At 41.6% G+C, this 25,273-nt stretch overlaps 1 protein-coding gene across 1 annotated transcript; it reads right to left on the bottom strand.

The window, feature by feature from the left end:
• Positions 1–7,016: 7,016 nt before the first annotated feature.
• MARCHF11 (membrane associated ring-CH-type finger 11) lies at positions 7,017–23,900 on the bottom strand. The gene is made up of 4 exons (XM_081015009.1): positions 23,457–23,900; positions 19,340–19,495; positions 11,365–11,557; positions 7,017–7,467 (listed from the first exon to the last, which is right to left on the bottom strand). Exons 1-4 carry the CDS (start codon positions 23,697–23,699, stop codon positions 7,145–7,147), a joined length of 915 nt encoding a protein of 304 aa, XP_080871135.1. The 5' UTR covers positions 23,700–23,900; the 3' UTR covers positions 7,017–7,144.
• Positions 23,901–25,273: the final 1,373 nt, after the last annotated feature.

Raw genomic sequence — 25,273 nt, 5'->3', positions numbered from 1 at the left:
CGCCACCCGTGTCCCTCACATAAAGTTAGAAGATGCATAAATACCAGCTATTTGCTTTGCTGAGTTCAAGCAAGTCTTAGCCAACCTTACTGTGCATACTAAAGGGCATTAATGAGCTCTTATAGATCATTTGACTGAGTCAGTGAAACACAACACTGTACCATGAACCGCGACATGCCTCTGCAGAAACAATGATCAGATATAAACGTTCTGATCCCTCTTATCTCCACAATAAAACAAACCCTTCTCTTCCTTTTTTCCACCACTCCTCATCCATTGCTGCCCAATATGCATTATACTGTTTCACAATTCTCAGATAAAATATTCTGGCAGTAATTGTGCTGATGACACTCCTTGCCCTTACCCCTTCAGTGAGGAAGTGCATAAAGCAACTAAATAGGACTATTTAGAAACATTTTTTAAAAAAATTATGTCATATCATACCTAATATTAAATTACATTCATTAATAGTTTTTAGTTCATTTATAGTAATAAATGTAATAAATAAATAAATTTTTATTTATACCCCACCCTTCCCGGTTCAGAAAACCGGGTTCAGGGCGGCTAACAACAAATTTAAAACACTTAATTGATGCAACAACAACAACAAAAACAGCATAAAATACAATATAAAACGTGAATAACAATAAATTCAGAATTCAAAAATTAATTTAGGGGGGAAATCAATCCAATAAACATTAGATGATCACCAGGGCTCGCTGGCTAAATTAGTCCTATTTGGGCCAGCGAGGAGATCAGGGTAGAATTAGCTGTGGGATCCCAGAGCAGGTAATCTTCATAAAAAGGGGAGGGAAGGGGAATAAAAGATCAGGCTAAGTTCAAATTGAAAGCCAGGCGGAATAGCTCTGTCTTACAGGACCTGCGGAAGGAAGTTAGATCCTGCTGGGTTCTGGTCTCATGGGACAGAGCATTCCACCAGGTCGGAGCCATCACAGAGAAGGCCCTGGCCCTAGTAAAGAATAATCTGACTTCCTTAGAGCCTGGGACCTCTAAACTATTATTCATGGACCTTAAGGTCCTCTGCGGGGCATACCAGGAGAGGCGGTCCCGTAAATACGAGGGCCCTAAGCCACAAAGGGCGTTAAAGGTCAAAACCAGCACCTTAAACTGGGAGCCAGTGCAACTGGTAAAGCACTGGGTGAATATGCTCCCATGGCAGGGACCCCATGAGGAGCCTTACTGTGGCATTCTGCACCCGCTGGAGTTTCTGGGACAGTTTCAATGGTAGCCCCACGTTGAGCAAATTACAGTAGTCAAGCCTGGAGGTGACCGTCGCATGGATCACTGTAGCCAGATCGGGGCAGGAAAGGTAAGGGACCAACTGCTTAATGAGTGGTACCTCGGTTTAAGAACAGTCCTGTTTGCGAATGATTCGGTTTACGAACTCTGCAAAACCTCAGTCTAAGAATAGAAGCCGAATGGTGGAAGGACACTGGCAGTGGGATGCCTCATTAGGGAAAGCACGCCTTGGTTTAAGAATGCTTTGGTTTAAGAATGGACTTCCGGAACAGTTTAAGTTTGTAAACCGAGGTACCACTGTAAACTGTTCTGCTCAAATTAATGATTACCGACTGTAATTAGTTGAAAATTTATTAATTCACAGTTGTTATGCACTCTTTAAAAGACAGTTTTGGTAAATGCAGGCTGAATTCTTCCAAGCCTAATTTGAAATTTCTTCCCATACTCCCCCATTCAAGCACCAGGTAATATTTGGCCCTTTAAACTTGCTTAGGTGGGAAGACAGCTAATACAGTGGTACCTCGGGTTACATACACTTCAGGTTACATACGCTTCAGGTTACAGACTCTGCTAACCCAGAAATAGTACCTCGGGTTAAGAACTTTGCTTCAGGATGAGAACAGAAATCGTGCTCCGGTGGTGCGGCGGCAGCAGGAGGCCCCATTAGCTAAAGTGGTGCTTCAGGTTAAAAACAATTTCAGGTTAAGAACAGACTTCCGGAACGAATTAAGTACTTAACCCAAGGTACCACTGTATACCCAAGCTCATTCCTGTCTGAAGTGAGAAGGCAAATTCTGAGGCCTCCCTCCTGAACAAGCCCCAATAAATTTAAAGCTCCAAGACAAGAGTTGCCTAACGTTAGCAATGTCATTAAACCAGTTTAAAGTTGCAATCCTGTCTGTATTTACTTGGCAATAACAGAGAAATCCTAATTATAGGAAGTCAATGTAACATACGCCAGCATAACTTATGCCACCATGTCTATTTCAAACTCTGTTTAGGAGCCTCTGGGATTGGCTACTGCAGGCTAAACTTGCAGGTAGTGTGGGCCCAAGTTTTAGAGATTTGGGCTCTAGGCACATTACCAAGCAAGCAGAATTTAGAATAGGTGTCTCACCTTGCCTTGCCCCTGTAATGCCCCCTTCTGAGGACTTGTGCCTGCTGAGCCAGGGTCAGGGACTTACACTGATGTAGCTCCAGCTCAGCTCAGATAAAGGACTGTTGTGACAGTCTCCACGAGGTGGGCAAACACCTGCAAGCTGGCCAATTTGCAGGAGAAAATTCCTCCCCGAATATGGTGATGGATTAACCTTAGCAAGGTCCTTATGCCAACTTGCTTACTCCCTCACTGAGTGGGCCTCTAAGAACTGGGGGGGGGGGGGGCTGTTAGCTCTTGATGAAGATATGAAAACCTGTTAGTTGAGGATGAAGGCTACCAGAGGGCTTAATACAGAGCTTTCCAAAATTTTCATGTTGGTGACACACTTTCTGGACATGCATCATTTCACGACACAGTAATTCAGTTTTACAGTGGTACCTTGGTTCTCAAATGCCTTGGTACTCAAACAACTTGGAACCCAAACACTGCAAACCCGGTAAGTGTTCCGGTTTGCAAACTTTTTTCGGAAGCCGAACATGCTCCATTTTGAGTGTTACGCTTCCGATTTGAGTGCCGCACTTCCATTTTGAGTGTTACGCTGAAGTCTGTCTGCTTTTGCTATTTATTTTGCATTTTTGTTTTTGTGGCTTGTTTTGTTTTTGTGACTGTGTGGAACCCAGTTCAGCTACTGATTGACTGGTTGTGTGACTGCAGTACATTGTTTATTGCTTTCATTTTATGGATCAGTGGTCTCATTAGATAGTAAAATTCATGTTAAATTGCTGTTTTGGGGGTTGTTTTCAAAAGTCTGGAACAGATTAATCCATTTTGCGTTACTTTCTATGGGAAAGTGTGCCTTGGTTTTGGAACAGACTTCCAGAATGGATTAAGTTTGAGAATCAAGGTACCACTGTACTAGCAAACTGGAGGAGTGGAGGAAGTGTTTGCGCGACACACCTACACACTGCAGCTGACACTAATGTGTCACGACACACAGTTTGAAAAGCTCTGGCTTAATAAGTGGGCCTCATCCCTTGAGAATGTTCTCTGTGCTGTTTTTGAATGGATATTTCAAATGAAGGCGCTTCACAGAGACTACTAAGATGCTACAGTATTTTTCAGCCAAAGAAAATTAATTTGGGATTTTGAAGGCGAAGTAACTAGAATTGCAGGGAAGACTGTAAATCAGCTTTTGGAATCAGTTACACAGCAATCATTTCCTGCTTTGTAGGAAAGACATCCCAAAGCAAACACACTCTTTGGACTGGCAAATTAGCCAGCCAAACAAAGTCATCTGTCAGTTTTTCCGTGCAAGCAAAACAAAATAAAATATCTGGAGGGAGCAATCCTGTGTGCACAAAGCTGGCATAAAAACAAGCCAGTGTGAATTAATCTGGTGTAAAGTTACACCAGACCCAAACCCCATTCAGGAGTGGGGTTGGGTAGCTGCTCCTCTAAAACCTGGCAGAGGGAAAGCAAGCCTTTAAAATAGTGTTCTACAACAGGTTGCCAGGTCATGCGACCAAGCTGATTCTGCTTAAAATGCAGTCTAAGTCCCTCCTCTTTGGACCTGCCCCTGCCACACCCAAGGAACCCTACTTTTGGGGAGACTTACACCACCCTCGGAGGGACGCGGGTGGCGCTGTGGGTTAAACCACAGAGCCTAGAACTTGCCGATCAGAAGGTCGGCGGTTTGAATCCCCGCGACGGGGTGAGCTCCTGTTGCTCGGTCCCTGCTCCTGCCAACCTAGCAGTTCGAAAGCATGAAGTGCAAGTAGATAAATAGGTACCGCTCCAGCGGGAAGGTAAACGGCATTTCCGTGCGCTGCTCTGGTTTGCCAGAAGCAGCTTAGTCATGCTGGCCACATGACCCGGAAGCTGTACGCCGGCTCCCTCGGCCAAGAAAGTGAGATGAGCGCCGCAACCCCAGAGTCGGTCACGACTGGACCTAATGGTCAGGGGTCCCTTTACCTTTACTTACACCACCCTCACCTCAGCCAGCTGAGCAACTTATACCAGCATCTCTCCAGCTAAGTCAGGGTTAGAGACTTACCAGATTCCTGGCTCAGTCAGAGTTAAACCAGAGATCTGCTGCATCCTAAGCTGCTCATCCTGCCAGATCTTTCCATAGTATTGCCTTCTTAATGCAGTTCAAGAGCATGTATGTTTACTTAAAAGTATCACTATAGTCAACAGGACTGTTCACAAGTAAGTGTGCATAGGTTGCATAGGATTGCACAGTCTTAGTCACCTCAAAAAGGAAAAACTGAGCAACTGCGTTGTCAAGCCTCAAGCTCTGGATAAATGAGCACACTAGTCACTGAATTCATGTCATCCAGGGATTTCAGAAGGATAGGAATAATGAAGAATCAGTAAAGTTAATGGCAGTTCAGTCTGAAAGAGGCTGAAATCTGAAGAAAAATGAGGGCTGCAGGCTGGCAACAATTATTTATAGTAGTTCTCCAATGTATCATTCAGCCACATTTTCAATCAGCTTTGAAAGTCAGAAGGAAAGAACAAAAAGGAATGACTGTGATTTTGAATAATTTTAACAGGTTTACTAGATTGTTGTGTTGTTTTTTTAAAAAAGAATCTATACTTAATTCCAACTCTATCCAGCACATTAAATCAAACAAAATGGCATAAATTCTCAACTGCCTAGAGCAGTGTTTTTCAACCTTTTTTGGGCAAAGGCACACTTGTTTCATGAAAAAAATCACGAGGCACACCACCACTGTGTGCGGAGAGGCAGATGTCAGAGCCCCGCTGCTCTCTATGGGGAATCGGATGAGAGCGGACCGCCTGTCCGCTCTCATCCGATCCCATCCGATCTGATCCCCACCCAGGACGGATGGAAAATAGGGTGGACACAGTCCGGCACCCGCCTAGTGGGCGAAAATTTGACATTTAAAAAAAAAAAATCTTTCGAATTTTTCAATTTTTCCCACGGCACACCAGGCAACATCTCGCGGCACACTAGTGTGCCGCGGAAAAGTGGTTGAAAAACACTGGCCTAGAGTGACTATCCTAATTAAACTCAATATTTCTTCTTTGTTACTTTGCTTAATCTGTTGGTCTGTGCTGTTTTGGACAATGAGAGAAACAAACAGGGTAGGAAAGCAGAATTCTTCCATGGTGCAAATTGGCGAGCTCTCTTACTCAAATGAAACTATCTGGAGCAAACAGCCTTTTGATAAAAAAAGATTGTAGGCCCCATGCTATAGTAACTGGTCATTACACGAAATAAAGTTTTTTTAAGGTTCAATAATTTGCGTCAGTTATGTTTAATGAATATCACATTGACAGTGGCTCTTAGTGCCACGTGACTTGCTAATTCATGATCTAAAAACCTCATATTCAAGACCTGTAGTATGCTTTTTGATGTCCTTAAAAACTAATATAGTACCATGTATTGGTTCACCAAATTTCCCACTTAATTGCCCAACTATATAGGCCTTCTAGGTCTAAGCCATGTGAAGAAGGCTGTATAAAAGCTCATTTTAAAAATGCATTCAAGCCTGGGTACCATACATACTGAAACTATTGATTTCAAATAGGACTTAAGCACTGCTAACTCTCCAAAGGATAAGGCAACACAACCTTTTTTTTGGTTCCTATATCCTCCTTGTGGTGAGCAAAAAATGATGAGAGGCCTGATTTGCACAAATCATTTTTTCAGCTCTTTTCTTCTTCCAGTCTCACAAGATAAAGTTGTCTAGGTACCATAGAAGCTCTGTTGATGCAAGAGCTTTGTATTGGTGTTCTTTGTGATCAAAGGAAAAATAGTATTTTTTTTCCCTGATGGCAAGTCTTTCTGGGACCTTATTTTCTAGTGGGAAGAGAAGTTTGACTCTAAATCTTAAATTTTAAATGTATTGAATTAGGTAACATAAAAAAGATACAAAGAAGAAGAGAAGTCAAATACAATGAGGAAATACTTCTTTCAATGTAACTGAATTTAATTCTCGTGAAACTGAGAAACAAATCACTCCAGCTAAATCAGAAGTCCGGAACACAATTCTGGAAATCTACCCTGCAATGGAGTGTATAAGCGAATGCTGATTTTCTTTCATTAATTTGGCAAAAATAGTCCATAGTACATATATTATTAAATATTGATAACAGTATTCTTATTACCTAGATGACATGAAATAAGGCTTCCGAATTAATTCAGAGATTTTCAGCATTCTCATTCTTACAAAACTGTTTGTCTTTTACCCATCAGTTTTGAGCACAGATCTTCCATGAACTTTAAACTTTATTTCATTTTGGATAAATCCAGAATTCAAGCCCCCACTTCCCTTTACTCTCCCAGCACTATACATTTCCCCCAGACAAAAATCAAAGACATACCTTTACCCAACTGGAAGTAACACATTGGATGAATTTGATTGGTATACTAAACGCAAGCCATCCAATTAATCTTGTTTACATGTCCTGAAAATTATAGATGGCTTAGAACTTTGAAAATACACTTAAAACTATCAAAAATAGCTGTAGTTTAAAATATTTGTCTCCACATTATTAAAGCTATTGTTAAATTATATTTTTATAAATGCCGAGTACAAATAGATAAAAAGTGATAAATCATGGTATAAAAAGAAAGAGACCCTTTTCAGGAAAATGTATTTGCAATTCAACTGATCATATAAAAGCATAAATTAAAAAAAGTTTATATATTTTTATGTGCTATGGTTTCACCATTCATTGTAACTACATTCCAGAATACTGCAAGAGAGGTCAGGGCACATTGTTCTTGTGCATGTAGCACAGTGACCATAACTTTTACACTGAAGTCACTCTCATAACCACCTCTCCAGAGCTGTTGTCATCTGATGAATCCTCCTGAGGTCGCATTCGACTGAAGAGATGTAACAAAACATAGCCACACTGAAATCTTGGTGAGGTTAACTGTGTTGGATGAACTAAACTTCTGTTTCTAAATGCATTTAGTGGTAACCACAAAGTCCTAGATGTTGTGGATTCTCCTCGGTTGCTCTCTTCTATGTCTGTAGCTTTATCATAATTTAATACATCCCAGTGCAGATTGACAGCCCGCCAACGCTTAAATACTCTGCAAACTGAGGCCCCTTCATGCACAATAAGTCCTGAAAGTAAAAGAAACAAATTATTCACTCCCTTAGTTCTTCATACAGAGCACATTTATTTGTTAAATAAGTGGCATTAGAATTGAATTAGTACCCTGAGCCAAAGCACAGGTAAACCCAAGTAGCTGAATTACAGGTGGCCAGGACCCATATATATATATATATATATATATATATATATATATATATATATGGACTTCCGGGGGAGGCGCCTCCGGCAATGGCGGAATTCCTCTGACCGGGAGGAATCTGCTCCGTGGAAATCTGGGTCTGGCCGCCACGGTGAAGGCGGAGACCCGTTAAAATCACAGGCTGACCTTTTCTGTGGACAATTTGACTTTAAAGCAATTACCCATGAGTAGAGCTGAAACGGAAGAATTGGATCTCTAAAAGTTTAATTTGGTATCGTAACAGGGAGGTTCAAAACAGGAAGTCCGCCTTCCCTTTGTGTAAATAGACTGAGGCAACGAAGTTGCAAGCTGGAGTCCTGGAAGGTCTTTTGTAAAAGATCAAATTTCCAACGGTGAAGAACATTAAACCCCCTCTTGGAGGCAGGAGAAGAGAGGGGGAGGTTGTGGATTGAGTGTGCCTGCGGGAGAGAGCGAAGAGGCTTAAAATACCGCCGCTCTGACCCTGGAAATGGGCTGCCAGTAAGAGTGATGGGTTTTTTTGGGGGGGGGGGGGTTGGAATGTTCATTGACAGCGCTTAGAACGTTCATTGACAGTTAGCAAAATAAGAGAAATACAATGTTTCTACTGTTTCCGGCTGCTTTTAAAAAAGGAGGAAAGTAACTGAAAATTGAAACTAACTTCAGATTATTGAAACTGTGTTTAAAAGAGGACATATTGACTGATACAAATACAACTTGTCTTCCCCTAGTGGAAGCTCTTGAAATCGGTTACTTTACAGGAGCTGGGCTAGGGGAATTTCCAGCTCCAAGATAAGAAAAGTGTGAGACTTTGGAATTGACCTTGAATTTCTAAAGTGTTATGGCAAACGGAAGGGAAAAAACAGTCGGGATGTCGACAGAGGAGGCCTTAGTGGCTGCATTTTTGAAAATAAATGATTCGCTGGAACAACTTCATAAGAAAACAGATGCGAGGAATATGAAATTGGATGCTGCAAATATTGAGACTGATTTAATTGTAGAAAGCTTAAATAAGTTGGGACAAAAGGTGAATACCAATTCAGAAATCACCCAGAAACTGATACAGGAACCTACTCTGATACGGCAATCTGCAGATGAAGTCAGGGAAAAAAACCCTTGCTGCTGAACTTAAGGTGGTACAACTGGAGAGGAGAGTCCCTTCCATACAAAGACAGCTTGATGAACATAAGCTGACAGTCGTTATGATTGAACTTAGAGAAGAGCGGATGAATTTGGGGACCAGGGCCCTGTCTGAGTTGGAGAAGGAAAGCCTGACAGAGCTTCAGGAGGCGACAGGACTAACATTGGTTGAGAAAGAGAGGTATTTGGGGGTTAGTATGACCGCCAAAAATGTGAATCTGCTTAAGGACAACCGTGAAGGATGTTGGATTGAAGAGAAGGGGAATTTGGAAATATGGACAAATCAGAAGTTGTTACTGTTGGGCCGAGTCGTTGTGGTGGGGATGGGGGCTGCTGTGTTGCTGGGGATGTTGCTGTTGTTTCAAACATTGCAAGCTCTGGATGGGATGGAGGGTCTCAGGAGGTGGCAGAGGGATGCTCTTAGAGTTGTTTGGCAGGGCGGGAAGCCTCGAGTTAAGCTTAAGATATTGATGGATGCTAAAGAAGGAGGTGGACCTGCCCTGCCAGACCTTTAAACTTAGTTGTGAACCATCTGCTTTTTGCTGGTTGAGAGAATGGTTGCTTCTTGAAAACACCGAAGTGTTGGATAATGGCAGACGAAGTTGATGGACTATAGGGAATTAGTGGAAATGACTGGCAAGATCCGAGACCAGGGAGAAGAGTCGGTGGAAGAAGATTGGAAAAAGTTTAAAGACTATATAGAAATATTTCTATATATTTATAGAAATATTGTAAAATTAAGGATTGTTAGAAAAATGTTGGAATGAAATTACATGGCTTTAGTAGAAATGTCATAAGGAATTAAGTATAAATATATTAAAGAAAATTAAAGGAAAAGTATGGCAAGAATGTGTTAAGATAATTATAGAACAGAAAACAGAGTAAGATGGAAAGGAATTGCTGAAACAAATAATAGAAGTAGAATACAAAAAGGGAGGTGTGAGGAAGTCGCTGGAAATAAGAGAATGAAATATAAGATATTGAAAATGTCTGAGCTGTTTTTAAATTGTTTTTGTTTGTTTTTGCTTGATTTGTTATTTGTATTGTTTTCTCTTTCTTTTTTCTTTTTCTCTGTAGTGTTGTGTTGAAAATTTTGAAAAAGTAATAAATATCATTAAAAAAAAAAAGGACCCATTTACATATGTTGTAATAAACTGATATGCATCCAGGCATTTTTTTTTGGTTCTGAGCAAGAGAAAATGATGGTTTTTAAACTTATACTACCATAAATGTTTCATTTGTTTGCTGAATCAGTATAAGTTGGCGACACAGCACATACATTATAAACCTAATCAATTACATCATAAATCTGATCAATTATATAATTTTATAATTTATTAAAGGCCAGCCTTTAAAGAAAGAAAGCTAAATATAAACAACTGTGACTTTTTGTCTTAATAATAATAATAATAATTTTTATTTATACCCTGCCCTCCCCAGACAAGGCCGGGCTCAGGGTGGCTAACAAGCAATAATAAAAACAAGTTGAAGGAATAGAACTTTAAAAAGATTAAAATACAACATTAAAATATTGAAACATTAAAATATTAAAATGCAGCCTCATCACAGGAGGAGAAAGGAAAAAGAAAAAAAAAAGAGGGGGAGGGAATCAAATTGGCTCCAAGCCAAAGGCCTGTTGGATTAGACCATCTGGTATATGTAGTCCAGCAATGTGTGTACATGCATGTATTGTGTGTGTACATATACAATAAATTAATTAATTAATGCAGTGTGAGACTCAGACACTACAACAGCAAAGTATGCTAACCCTGCAGGTGCTAATATAAAACCTGTAGCTACAACTGAGCCACAATTAAGCACTTTTAAGCACTTCTAACATTATTATTAATTTGTTATTTGCATCCCATCTTTCTGTTCATCAAGTTCCCCCAAGATGGCTAGCAACAATAACAAAGTGGAACAAATTAAAACAATTACACACACACAAACACACACAAAATAAGAAGTGAATTAAAAAATGCAACAGGGACATCAGCAGACAACAAAATCAAGGACATGTTCAAGTTTCATTGAGGCCAAACACCTTCTAAAAAACCCAATGTTTTCACTGTGCATCAAAAATGAAACAAAGAGAGAACTAAATGAGTTTCTTATGGGACAGTATCAGCCTGGATACCACCACTGAAAACACTCTAGTGACCACCTGCCGCACCTCAGACAGTGGGGGTAGGGATACAAAAAAGAGCCTTAAATGATTATTTGGGTAAGCAGGTGGGTTCAAACAGCAGGAGACTTCAAGGTTATAATATTCAGAATAAAAACAGTACTTTGAATTGGGCTTGAAAACAAACTGAAAATCAGTGGAGATGATGTAATAAATACTGGACCTATATGCTACCTGTGTCATGTCCCAATCCCTTTGATATGCCAGGCTTTGTGTACAAATAACTGCTGTTGGGCAATTTTAAAATCTTTGCTTTATTTATTGTTGATTAAAAACTTTACACTTGAGAACTTTGCTGATGTATGATTTCTACTTCCTGAAGAAACAGACATACATTTATATATGTAAGAAAAAAAGCATATTCCAAATTATTTCTTATCAACTTTAACAAAATGAATGAATGATTTCATTTTTTGACCTTACCTATGCACACCAGATCCATAAAACCATACATTCCATAGCAGATTTGAAAAAGGACATCTTTTCTTTGCCATACTGCATAAGGACTGAAGGCTGACCACAGAAGCCAAGTTACACTTGCTACTAAGAACAGTGATCCCAACATTACAGCAATCATCTGCACTTTCTCAACCAGAGTTACAGTAATGCTTTGCCACTAGAAGGAAGAAGACATAACAAGGTATAAAATGTTTACAAAAACATTGAAGGTCTGTTATGACAACCCATGAAAATGTTCATAGAGCCTTTTTACATGTATGCTGCATTATACCTGTGCAATAGGCTCCTCCATCCCTCTCATTAAATCTGCTTAAATTTGAAGAAGTTTAAATAACAGCTTGGAGTGTCACACAGAAATGACATGCTGCTTAGAAATGACAGTTAAATACTTGGTGCAAATATAGAACCATGTGAACACTATAATTAATATTTATAAAAATATTTATATATCACAATTCATAAAAATATCAGTGCCATTTACAAGAATTCTACAATAAAAACCACATAAAAATGTTGAAATCAGAAATCACCTAACAGTTATGCGAAAATATATTCCTAATTTCCTGCATAAACTTTATATGTACTTAACAGTGTAATTCTATACACTGAAGAAGAAGAATGATTAAAAAACTTCCACTGTTTTCAATGAGACTTAATCCTAGGAAAGTAGGTATACAATTGAAAATTATCTCTACCATGGAAATCAGAAAAACTTTAAAAGCTTTTGACTTAAGCTGAGTCAATAGATGGACTATACTTGAAAAATGTCTCCAGGGAAATCCTGCTACATAAAACAATGTTGTTTGTGCAAGAGAGAGAGAAAGAAAAACCAACATATGCTCATGTGGAAAATAATTTTATCCTTCCAAAATGCTCTTTTTAAAAATGTAGAACCCAACATTATTTTTGATGAAGGAAAAGAACAATGCTCAGCCAAAATATTTTTTTAAGCTTGTCAGCTTCGGCTATTTAGTAAAACCTCTGGAAAAAAACACAGTGAGAGAAGCTATCAAATTACAGGTATTTTGGTTATAGCTATTTCCTCACATTTATCAAAGAAAGACAGAACCACATTCATCACTACAATGGTTACATCTCAAGTTCATAACCATATGAACATTTCATATGTTACTTCAATGAAATTTTAAAAGATTGTTTTTTTTAATGTATAAAAAGTATGTGCTAGAATAATACATAAAAGAATTGTTCTATTCTTACTAGTGTACTGGTATTAGTATATAACCATGCAGTTGTGGGAGACCTTAAATGTAGAAAATAATGGCAGCAGTGTTAGCCCATAAATGAAATCCTGAAACCATATTATGACAATGCCTTTATTACAATAAAATAAAAACAAAATCACAAAATAGTGTGCAAACTTTTAGGTTCTCCCAAGCTCTTCAACATCTAGCCTGATGATTAATATTGGAAAATGGGAACACTTGCACACTATTTTTTGTCATTTTCAGTTTTTCTGGTTACAGAAAAATTTCCCTGGAAATAAAATTGGTTTCGACTTCCGGGGTGGCGCCATCGGAAATGGCGGACTCCCTCTGATCCGGAGGGACCAGCTCCACGGAAAACGGGTCTTTCCCGCTACGGCGAAGCGGGGACCCTTTCAAAAATCACAGGCAGATGAAGCCTGTGACCATGGGACTCGGCGGGCACCTTTAGCGCCCCCCCAACCCGTAAAGGAACCCATTTACGGGCTCCGGAGCGAAGAGGGGGAAGTGGCGCGGTGCTGAAAGTCAACTGCTTCTTCCGTGGAGCGAAGCCGCACAGCCGTTGCCGGAGAGCGCTGCCTTTTTCCTGGGACAATTTGGCTTTTAAAACAATTACCCGTGAGTACTTTAATTTCGGACAATTGGACTTTGAATAATGACCTGCGAATAGAAAGGAAAATTGGACCAAGAAATTAATCTCAATTTGGCACTGAAACGGGAAGGTCTAAACAGGAAGTCAGCCTTCCGTTTCTTGTAGATAGATTAAAGCAAAGACATGGCAAACTAGAGTTCAGAAAATCGCTTGTAAAGGATTAACTTTCATCATTTAAAATTGTTGAACCCCCTTCGGAAGCAGGAGAAGAGGGGGGATTTATTTTTTTCTCGGACTGTTTAAACCTGCAGAAAGAGTGTAAAGCAAAGTAATTTTCCACCGTCTTGATCCTGGGAGCGGGTGTCAGGACTGACGTTCTTTGGGAAGCTCATTGACCACAGACAAACGTTTTTGACAGATAGTTAAAAGAAGAGAAACATAGTGATTCCATTGTTCTCCTTCGCATTTTAAAGGAACAAATATTGACAAAATATCTGAAAAAGGAAACTTTGTTGTTAGATCTGCCTTTAAAAGAAAAGAACAAATAGAAGTTCTTCCCCTAGAGGGAGCCTGTGAAACTGTTACTAAATCTGAATCGGGGAGCTCTGCAGCTGCAGCAGATTACGATCGTGGGAATAGACTTCTGACCTTGCAGAAAAATGTATCCAGAAGCTCTGATGCGTGCTTTCTGCAAAACAAGTGCCCTACTGGAACAGCTACATGAGAAGACGGACTTGATGACTGCTGTGATCGGAAATTTCGGACAGGTAGTGGGTAACTATATAGAGCCCACCCAGGAATTAAATCAGGAGTGTGCTCTGACAGATCAGATGAGGGAAGAGGATGTTGTTGAACCTTGGGCGCCAGAGATGGAGGGAGCTGTGGCCCAGCAGGAACATGAGTTTTTGGATCTGACAAATGAACTTGGAAAAAGCCAGATTTGGAAAGATAAAGTTTGGTTTGGTTTGGAAATGGGGGGTTGGATAGACCCCCCTATGCAGGGATGTTTGGACTTTTCAAGTCTGGCAATGGGCCGTGAGATGTTTGGGGTTGTGGGGGCTCTTAATTCTGGAGGGATTTTGAAACATGTTTTTAAATACCACATGGAGTTTAGTGTGGAGCATGGAAAAGGGATTGATTTGTTGAGAAGGGTCAAAAACACTGTTAAGTTGGAGTTCCCACGAGTGAAAGGAGCAGGAGACAAAGTAAAGTACAGGTATAAATATGAAGAAGAGCCGTGGAAGAGACATGGAAGAGACTTAAGGGCCTCGGACATAAGATTACCAGGTTAATGCGCTAGATTGATGGGATAGAAAGGACTGACAAAACCCGGGACCAGGAGGAAGAGACGCTGGATGAAGATTGGAAGAAAAAAAAAAATTAGGATTGTTTTATAAAATTGATGAATGTTAGAAAAATGTTGGAACGAAATTATTTGGCTTTAGCAAAAATGTTAAAAGAATTATGTAAGAATATGTTATGGTTATGAGAAATTGGTATAAATAAGATCTAAGTTTTAAGTTTTTAGGTCTTTCATAGTAAGATAAGGTTAAAATAGATTAAGGTAATGTAATGACAGAATATTATGAAAAATGGAAAGGATTTGCTGTGACTATTAATAACTAGGATACAAAAAAAGGGAGGAGTGAGGAGGTCAAAGAAAGAAGGTAATGACAGTCAAGGATATGAGAATATTGGATTTTTGTGGCTTATTTTTGTTTTTTGATTGTGTTCTGTTACGTGCTTTGTTCTTATTTTTTGATTTTGATTTTTATCAATTTTTATTGTTTGATTGTGGTTTGTTTTTCTTTTGTTTTTTCTCTTTCTTTTTCTTCTCTGTTCTTTCTGTAACTTTAAAACTCTTAATAAATATCATTTTAAAAAAAATTGGTTTCAATTACCACAAGCTCTACCACAAGCTCTACCTCCCCTTTTTCCCAGCAGGCAACAGTCACCAGTGCTCTCTACTTCAGTTAGAGATTATACCAGGGCCAGCCGCAGACATTTTGGCACCTGAGGCAAACCACAAAATGTTCCCCTCCCCACCAGGGAAGAAGGGGTGAGTGAAGATGTACATCAGGAACAAGGGGAGAATAAAGATATACATTGGGAGCAGGGGCAAGAGGAGACCAGCAGCACCTCCTATTCACCAAGGGGCAGCTGTAGAGCTGGCACGGGGGGGGGGGCAGCTGCTGAGGAGGGTGCAGATCCAACACAGCTATCACTGCCACTGTGGCAACAGCAGCAGCAGGCAATGTATTCCTTGGAGGCGGATCTGTTGCCCCTGTGGATCCTCCCTCCCAATGTGGTCACCTCACCTTGCCTCATGGATGGGCCGGTCATGGATTATGCCCTATGTAAGCAACTGAGATAATGGAAAGAGGAATTGTTGGCAGCCAATAAGCATGGATCAACCCTGTTTGTCTAACAGAATATACACCAAAACAGATCATTTCCCCCCCCAAGTTATTAGCACTTTGGACCAGGATGCATAACCATGTGGGCTAGGAAACCAGGGTAGGAGTGGCGAGAAGTAGAAGAAAGAGGGATGACAGCAGATGAAATAAGCCCTGTGACCTTGGCATAGTGAGGTGTCAGCAACTCACAATAGATCCTTTCATTGTCTCTGGGAGACAATGTGACTAGAATGTTCATGTGATCATGTGATCTTAACGGAATTGTGCCTAGAGATTCTTTGCCAAATAAGAGAATTACTACTGTCATTAAATATTTCTATGTGTCAAGACAAAGAGAAGCATGACTTGTCAGGGGAATGCTGTTGGGTGAGAGCATCCCCCCTCCCAAATTGAATGAGACATAATACAGTCTAATCCTCTTAGGTGGTCTGGAAATCTAGTAATACAATATGTGAGGGGTGCCATGAGAGCCAACATGCTATCTCTGCCCCCAATCATATTGCTTTCTATAAGTCGAAGGGTCCCTGTTCCTACTCATGTATGCTCTTTGTGGGATATAGGACCCTGCTTCAGACAGATGCCCTTCAACTCATGAAGGGCAATGAGGCAGAACTAGCACATTCATCTCCTCATCCCCTTCCCCATCCAGCCAATGGGTTATAGTCCCAGATTTCCAGAATCCCTAAAGAAGGCTTTAGATCAATTCACAAGGGTGGGGAGTAGTGGGGAAAGTGTGTGCTAAATGTTTGTAATTTAATCTGTATGGGGAAATATGTATGTTTTGATAGTGGTACTGAAAAAATAAGTGCTTTGATAACTTCCTACAGCAGAGAGGTAGAATGAACAGGAATAAATGTCTTGCACATTTTACACATTGTAGCTGCCAAGCTCTTTATGTATTTGGGAGCAACAGAGTGAAGACAAAAACTGTTTCAATACTAAATGATAAAATATTACAAAGCCTATTGGGAAGAATGAATTATTGTGCCCTATTCTACCCAGGTGAGTGAAACTCAATTCATCACTGAAGAGAGGTAGGAAACATTCTCTTCTGTACAGCCTTCTGGGAGCCATATGCCAGTGGCAGGTGGAGCCAGAAACAAAAGTGGACATGGTAACAGGCAGAGCCATTAATATGAATGCAGCTTCTGTAGACTAGTTTCTACACACATTCTCACACCCTTCTGAATCCTCCATCCAGGCAAACAAGCAAGATTATCAGCCCAGCAAAAAAACTCCAAGAGGGTGCAAAGCAAAGCTGGGGGTGGTATGGCCTGGGAGAGGGTGGGTGTGACTAGGGAGTGGGGCTGTGGAGATTGTCCTGAGTGCCAGATAGATAGGCCTGAAAGGCTTAATTCACCCCACAGCCTAAGCTTCTCCATCCCTGCTCTTAGAGATTTAACTAAATAAAGGAAGTGGCAGGTTTTCTGTCAGATTTAACCTATAGGGTTAATCAGAATTTCCAAATTTAAGAAAGCTAGGGATTTTAGAAATAGGGCTAAAAATGCATTTTTTAAAATTCTAGCCCAACTCTATTCTTTTTTTTAAATGTATTTTTATAAAAGATTTTCTTGGTTTACAAAAATATGTGTAATGTCTCTCTCTCTCTCTCTTTTTTCTCCAAGTAACATTTTTTACAGATCAGTTTCATTTGTTGAGACATTATGAAGAAGAGGGGGAAAGGGGGGAGGGGGAAGATGGGTGGGGGTGGGTGGCGATGTTTCTATGATACTTAAGATATGTGTGGTTTTGTGTCAGGGCCGCTTGTGCAGGTTCTCTGCTATTCACTTGTGTTCCTGTGGTGGTGAGAGAGGTTGGGGGTGGCCTAGGGCGTGGTTGTCTGGTTGTTTGTTTGTTTGTGATTGGCTGTAGTGATCTTTGTTTTCATGTGTGAGTGGGGTGGGTGGGTGTTTTCGATCAAGTTAGCCATACTGATTTGTATGCTGTTGGTGGTTTCTTGTCGTTGTCTTGTTGGGCTGTGTATGTGATAAAGGGGAGCCATACCAGGGTGAAGGCATTTTCTTCCATTTGTCCCCGTGTCAGTTTCAGTTTATTGGTTAGATTTTCTAATAAGGCTGTTTCCCATACTATTTGGTACCATTGGTCCATGCTTACACCTGACAGGTCTCTCCAGTGCCTGGTTATGGTGTTTCTGGTTGCTGAAAGTAGGTGGGTTCTTTGTGGTGTAAATGGGCATTATTGTCTTGGAAGATGTTTAGTAGGGCCAATTCTGGGGTGATTTCTAATACTTGCTTAGTTATTTTACATATTTCTCGTATGGCTGTTGTCCAAAATAGTTGGATTTTGGGGCACTCCCACCACATGTGGAGGTATGTGCCTATGGAGGTGCACCCTCTCCAGCATTTTGGTGAGGTTCCTGGGCGTATTAGCGCTAGTTTTCTTGGTGTTAGGTACCACCTGTAGGTGAGTTTCAGAGTGAGTTCTTTTCTTCTCATTGATATGGATTTAAAGTGGGGTTTAGACCACATTCTGATCCATTGAGTGGGATTAATCTCATAGTCTATGTCATCCTCCCATTGTTTTTTGATTGCGTCTGGGGGTTTGTTGGATTTTGGAGTAGTATTTTGTATATTGCAGATACCATTCCTTTACTGTGTCCCTTTGTTGTTAGGAGGAAGTTTTAGAAGGTTGTCAGGGGCCTAGTCACTGCTGATTTTACTGCTGGATTGTTTAAGAGGGCATGTAATTGGTGTTGTGCTAACCAGGGCATTTGGGTGTCTTCTAGTTTATCTTGTATTTCTTGTGTTGGCAAAGGTTTGTTATTTTTAAAAAAGTCTATTAGGCGATAGAAGCCTTTGGTTTGCCAGGTTTTTATCTGGAGGTTTTGTGCTGCATAGTGGAATAATGGGTGGTACACCAGGGGAATTAGTGGGGATGGGGTTGGGGATAGTTTGCCTAATCCAACTCTATTCTAATTGCAAAATTTGTTATCTACATTGGGTGGGAACTCCATCAATGGAAGCCCTGTGCAAGGACTTCTGCTTGTACGACAGCGCTCCCCCCCCTTCCCGTGTGCCCCCCACCAGAGGCAATCTGGATGACCAAAATTTGTTGTGCACACCCCTCCCAGCCCTTGAGCTGTGCTGGGCTTTGAAGAGGCGTAAGGGCTCCAACAGTATAGTGGATTAATACACTGGGTTTGCAAAATCCCAGTGCAAATGGCAGCTTCAGTGGAGGAATTTTCATCAGAATCACAGCATGAGAGAAATGCACAAAGGCGCATTTAACATCATGTCTACAAAAATATTGCACACTGATATCAACCCTTGTACCTTGGACAATGTAAAGGAGCATAAATCTGGCAAAATCGGCCCTTAATTTCTCAGGATAATCTTCACTATATCCTTTCAACTTGCACGTTACTGATTTAGAGATTTGGCACTTATCAAAGCACTGCCAGGCAGAATTTAATTTCTGGAGCAATCCTATGTTGTCAAGCGAATTTAAGCAGAACCTAAACAGCTCTTAAGGTATGACGAAGTTAAGAACTTTAATGCCTAAGCTTGATGTTGCCATATTTTTCCTCACTGATGAACTGAATGGGAAATATTTACTGTGTCTTATGATAAGGACATGCAGACTCAGTGAATGGAGAGCAGTTAATAAAATGATGAATAAACCAAAGTATAAAAAATTGTTACTGTATTCATACAGTCTGTATGATTATTGGAATTTTGAAATGTTACCTGACAAGGGTTTTTCATTTTAATTGCTATAACATGGTATCTGTAACAGCAGAGTTCACAAGTCCAGGACCCTCTTTCACTAATCCATTTCAACAGGCAAAGTTGATGTGTATACCGAACTGACCCATCACATCGACAGGGATTTAACAATTCACCCTAGGAAAAATAACAAATAGGGTTAAATGTCATAATAAATATAATATTAAGCTTCCAAATCCTTGAACAGTGTCTCTTAAAATCAGTTTGCTGGCATTAAAAAAAAATATTATATTAGCTGGAATAACCTCCCCTGGCCCCGACCACCAGTTTAGTTCGGAAATATTATTCAATATTCTCCCATCCCAGGGTCACAAAAAAGAAAGGAAAAACATATAGACAAGTTAACTCTTTGAGCAAAGAGCAATACTATTTGTATTGTATTTGCAAAAATGTTCATTTGCAATTTTTGAAATTTTTGAGCATTAATGGTGAATGTGGCATCTAATAATATGTCCTGCAGCTTAACAAGAGTCTCAAATCTTAATGTCCATCTTAAAATAATGCAAATTTTGAGATTTTTTTATATGCCTAGAACACTTAAGCATATGTAGGTAACATCTGAGTACAGATTTCAACATTCACTGAGTAAGTCTTTAGTGATTCATCAGCCTCTTTCCTTGGCTCCGGGAGGTCCATGCCTCCCTTCTTGTATAAAATTAAACCTTTCCCTAATGCCTTTCCAAGAATCCTAAAGCTTATTTCCCACTGCTTCACAAAACTTAAAATTCAAAATTCCAAAGAGTAAAACTAATTACACCACTATACAAAAAGTGTAGAATATGCACAGAAACCATTACTAGACTTATCTAATTTACATAGTCACATATTCTGTACCGCTGCAATGCAGAATTTCAGAGCATCACATTAGACTATGTTGGAGTTTTGTCATCCGCTTACAAAGAAACATGTGTCACATTGTTCATGCCTCTTTAATACACAAATTCAGATAAACAATCACCCACAACAGATCACTATCACCAGCACACATCCTGTTGAAGTAGCTCTTTACTGTAGTCTGGAGAAGGGAAGTCTCTTGACGTTCACTGCAGAAACCTTGGAAGAAATTCCGTTGCTATCTGCAATCAGTTTTCACTGCATAGAAACTTTGGGCCCATTAATTTAAACAGCACAGTGAACCACAAAGTGAGCCGTAAGTATCAAACACAGGAAATTGTCACCTGATGAAACAGCTCTAAGGCTGTAATGACAGATTTAAGAATTACCACTAATTTGGTAGAATAGGCAAGGGAACCAAGTGGGGGAATACGGAGCTCTTTCTGTTTAAGTTGACAGCTTTGACTCATTATTAATGACTTGGAGAAAGAGGGGACAGCAGGCATTAAACTGTGGATTAAACAGAACTAATAGTCTGGAAATCCTTACAATGAGTGGTTACAAAATCCAGCGCTATGTCAATAAATTAAAGATATGGAAAGGTAAAAAATGGAACAAGTAAGGACCAATGTAAACTACTGTATGACTGGGGGATATTTGGCTAGCAATTTGAGATTTCTACAAATGATTTAGGACAGCTTTCCCCAACCTGGTGCCCTCCAGATGTTTTATATTCCAATTCCCACAATACTTGATCATTGGGCCATGCTGGCTGGGGCTGGTGGTAAAAGGTAAAGGTAAGGGACCTCTGACAGTTAAGTCTAGTCACAAATGACTCTGGGGTTGCAGTGCTCATCTCGCTTTACTGGCCAAGGGAGCCGACTTTTGACCGCAGACAGTTTTTCCGGGTCATGTGGCCAGCATGACTAAGCCACTTCTGGCGACACCAGAGCAGCACACGGAAACGCCATTTACCTTCCTGCAGGAGTGGTACCTATTTATTTACTTGCACTTTGACGTGCTTTCGAACTGTTAGGTTGGCAGGAGCTGGGACCGAACAACAGGAGCTTACCCCACTGCAGGGATTCGAACCGCCGTTTTGAATGGCAAGCCTAATTTAGGGTTCCTGGAAACAACAAGTTGAACACAGTGCATCAACGGTGGGGTATTGTGACAAAATAACAATGCCACTGATAATGGGGAAATAGTATTTGTCACAACACATATAAAAATGGGAAAGAGTTTACTAAAGGTTGGAGGAGAAGAGTATGGTTACCTTTGATAAAACTAGACAGGATGTGGAAGGAAATATATATCCTATAAATGGCCTTCTTTGAAGGTTTTTGAGAATAGATTAGGCATAATCTACTGGGAATGCTCTAACTATATGACATCCTGGTTTAGGGCATACTGTTGATTCAGATAACTTCTTTCTCTACAAATTACCAAGCAGAATGAAAAGATAGTTAATACCAGACTATGTAGAGAAACAAGTCACATTGTTGATAGGTGAAGTTGAGCAGGGAGACATACATACATTCTTGTGCAGAGCTATACATATACAACTGCATACAGTATTCTATGGACTGGAGGAAATTGATATTTAATTGATTTTAAAAAACAACAACTTCCCTTTCTTATAAGTCTCAGTCTCTTGCTTGGCTCCAGAAAAACACCTATATATGAAGTCTAGGTTGGCAGCGAGCAAAAAAATGAGACTGAGGGCTAATATCAATGGAAAATCAAAGAATCATAGAATTGTAGAGGTGGAAGGGGCCAGGAGGATCATCTAGTCCAACCCTCTGCAATGCAGGAATCTTGAAGATGCAGTGCTGGCTGCTTGTTGAGGTTTGAGAATCATGCCTCCCTTCATGTGCCTTGTAACTTCCTACAGTTTGACAGTTTCACAGGAAAAGTTATCCCACTACCTACAAAACGGCGTGATGTGTATCTAGAGGGTAATAAGCACATTTTACCCTCTAACAACCCAGCTCCATCCACTTAATATTGTAGGTGATAGATACACCACTGTGCTTGCCAACAGCTTTAGATTCTGTTTTCAAATACATATTTATCCCCACTGGCCCATTCATCAGTATTCCGCATTCTCTACCACCTGCACTTTTGCATCTAAAAATGACCAGTGCCTCTACTGCTTATAAACACTAGTTAGATGTACATGGTTCCACACAACTTCTCTGAATAATGCCTCACACAGGAATTGGCAATTAAGTTACAACGTACTTATGATTTAATAACAAATAAACTTTATCCGTATTTGCTCCCACCAAGCCTAGTGGGGGCATGACTACTTAGCGGTTAAGTCTGAGGATCTCTCACACTTAAAATTTATAAACAAGCAAGCAAATAAATAAAACAATTATCTGTATCTGCTCCCATCAAACCTAGAATAGGCATGTCCATTCCACTTCCTTGTCACCGTGCGTGGCATGGTTAAGTCTGCAGATCTCACACTTACAGATATTTGTTTATTTACTATGAAATTGTATCTGCTTCCACCAAGCCCAGAAGGCGCATGACCACTCCGCTTCCTTGCCACAGCGGGTGGGCAGTTAAGTCTGTGGATCTCACTTTAATAATAAATAAACAAATATCTGTATCTGCTCCCACCAAGCCCAGAAAGGGCATGACCACTCCGCTTCCTTGCCACAGTGGGTGGGGCAGTTAAGTCCGTGGATCTCACTTTAATAAATAAGCAAGCAAGCAAGCAAGCAAGCAATTATGGGCATCTGCTCCCACTAAACCTAGAAGGGGCATGACCACTCCGCTTCCTTGCCACAGCGGGTGGGGCTTTTAAATCTGCGGATCTCACACTTACAATTTAATAGTAAATAAATAAATATCTGGATCTGGTCCCAGCGAGCCCTGAAGGGGCATGGCCGCTCCGTTTCCTAAGTCAATGGGATCACCTCGGCGGTCACACACATCCCCCCCCCCAAGTCCCAGCCAACACTCCGGTACTGTTACCATCCCGGCGAAGCGAGAAGCGGGATGCCCCGCTTCCTCGTTGGCGCCGCCGAGCTTTCCCTGCGGCGGCGGCGGCGGCTGGCGCTGTCCGCGGTGCTGACGGCCGCCCTCGCCTGCCACGTGCGCGCGGCTCCCTCCTTCCCTGCTCGCCCCCCCCCCCCCAGCCCGCGTCGTGTCATTTTAACGAAGGCGTGTGTGGGGAGTCTCCCACCCCCCTCTCTCTCTCTGCGCCCCTCCGTCCCGCCTCAGCGCTCACCTGCTCGGCGCCCTGGAAGCAGATCTTGCAGATGGGGCCGGCGCCGCCCCCGCCGCCATCCCCGCTGCTGTTGCTGCACACCGAGCGCGTCTCGGGCTTCTCGCCCCGGACGGCCCCGCCGGCGGCGGCCGTTACCTCAGGAGCCGGCGGAGGAGGAGGCGTCGCCGTCGCTTCCGAGCGCGGGGCGGGGCCCTCCGGCGGCTCGCCGAGGCTGCCGCCGCCGCCACCGCCGTTGCTGCTCATGGGGCGCCCCCCTCACAGACGCGCGTGCGTGTGTGTGTGTGTGTGTGTCCCCCCACCCACGCACGCCCAGTCTCGCCCCCTCCCCCTCTGCGGAGGGGAGAGAAGGGCTGGGACACGGGCACGAGCCTCCCGGCTGGCTGGCGAGGGGAGCGGTGGCCGCGTGCCGAGCCGCCGCCGCCGCCGCCGCCGCCGCCGCCGCCTCCTCCTCTCGCGCGCGCACCCCCTCCCTCCCGCGTAGGTTTTAGGGCCGGCGCGCGACTCCCCTCCGCATCTGACGCCTCAGAACGCGGCGGCGAGAGAAACCGTTGGGAGACCGTTGGCGGGCGCGAGCCCAGGTGGGGTGGGGGGAGGGGCGTGGGGATGGGGGGGAAAGCGCGCCAAAGGAAGACGCGCGCCTCGTCGTCACTCGCGGAACCGCCGCATAATGAAGCCGGGCACACGCACTCTGCCGCCCCCCACCCACCCACCCCCCAAAATAGGGACTGGCGACGTCCCTCAGCCACCCGCCCTCCCTCCCCGTCGACATAGTTGCCTGGCTACCTTTCCCCTCACCTCACAAAGGGGCCAAATGTCCTCTTCTTGTGGGGTCACGTGGTTGTTTTACCTCAGGTTTCCTTCGAGGGACCTGTCTGGCCTCGAAGCTGACTCGCCTCGCTGTCGTTGAAATTCTACTCAGTATTGATCCAGAGTGGATTCCAATGTAAAAACTGGAAACACCGTTGCAGGATCCCCCCCACACAAAAAATAGACCAGAGGCGTTTCAATCCATCAGAGCTTTAGGGCTACTGAAGGCAAAGGAGCATAATGGTCAGGAATCCAATACATTCAGGATTGGCACTGTCCATAAGAAATCCATGCCGCACCACCCTGATGTGGCAAGGAGAGGATGGCGAGTGTGGCAGGAAGATTTAAGTACAATCAAATAAACATTTAAACATTTCTGAGTAGTATAGTATTGTATAGCATACACACACACACACACTTTTCAGTTTTATACATTTCACTAATTTTACAATCATTTTAACATTTCAAAACTTGACTTCCTTCCCCCTTTCTGAGGTCCCTTGAGTTTATTTTTAACATCTTCCGCATATCCAGTGTAACTTAATTGGCTCATTTATATATCTACTTTGAATATATGCACTTATAAAACTGCAGGTCATTACAATAATCCTGGCAGTGTTCTTACCTGTTTGCAGTTTATCTGTAAATATTCCATATACCATTCCCATTCTTTTATTAAAAAGGTCCGTTATCTTGATTTCTTATTCTTCCAGCAAGTTTCACCATTTCTGCATATTCCATAAGTTTTTGTATCCCTTCTTCCTTTGCTGGGACTTCTGCTTCTTTCCATTTTGCAGCCAGTAACATTCTTGTTCCTGTAGTCGCATACACAAATAAGTTTCTATACAGTTTCAGTAGTTCTATCCCTATAATTCCCAAAAGAAAAGCATCTAAGTTTTTTTTACAAATGTTACTTTAAACATCCTTTTTTATTATTAATAATATGCTTTATTGATGTTATTAAATAATAACAAACATATGTATATACTCAAGACATAAATACAAAAAGA

The sequence above is a fragment of the Podarcis pityusensis genome (assembly GCF_964106645.2).
Source record: "Podarcis pityusensis genome assembly, chromosome: 7".
Classification (NCBI taxonomy): Eukaryota; Metazoa; Chordata; class Lepidosauria; order Squamata; family Lacertidae; genus Podarcis; species Podarcis pityusensis.
This window is presented reverse-complemented; position numbering and strand designations above follow the sequence as displayed.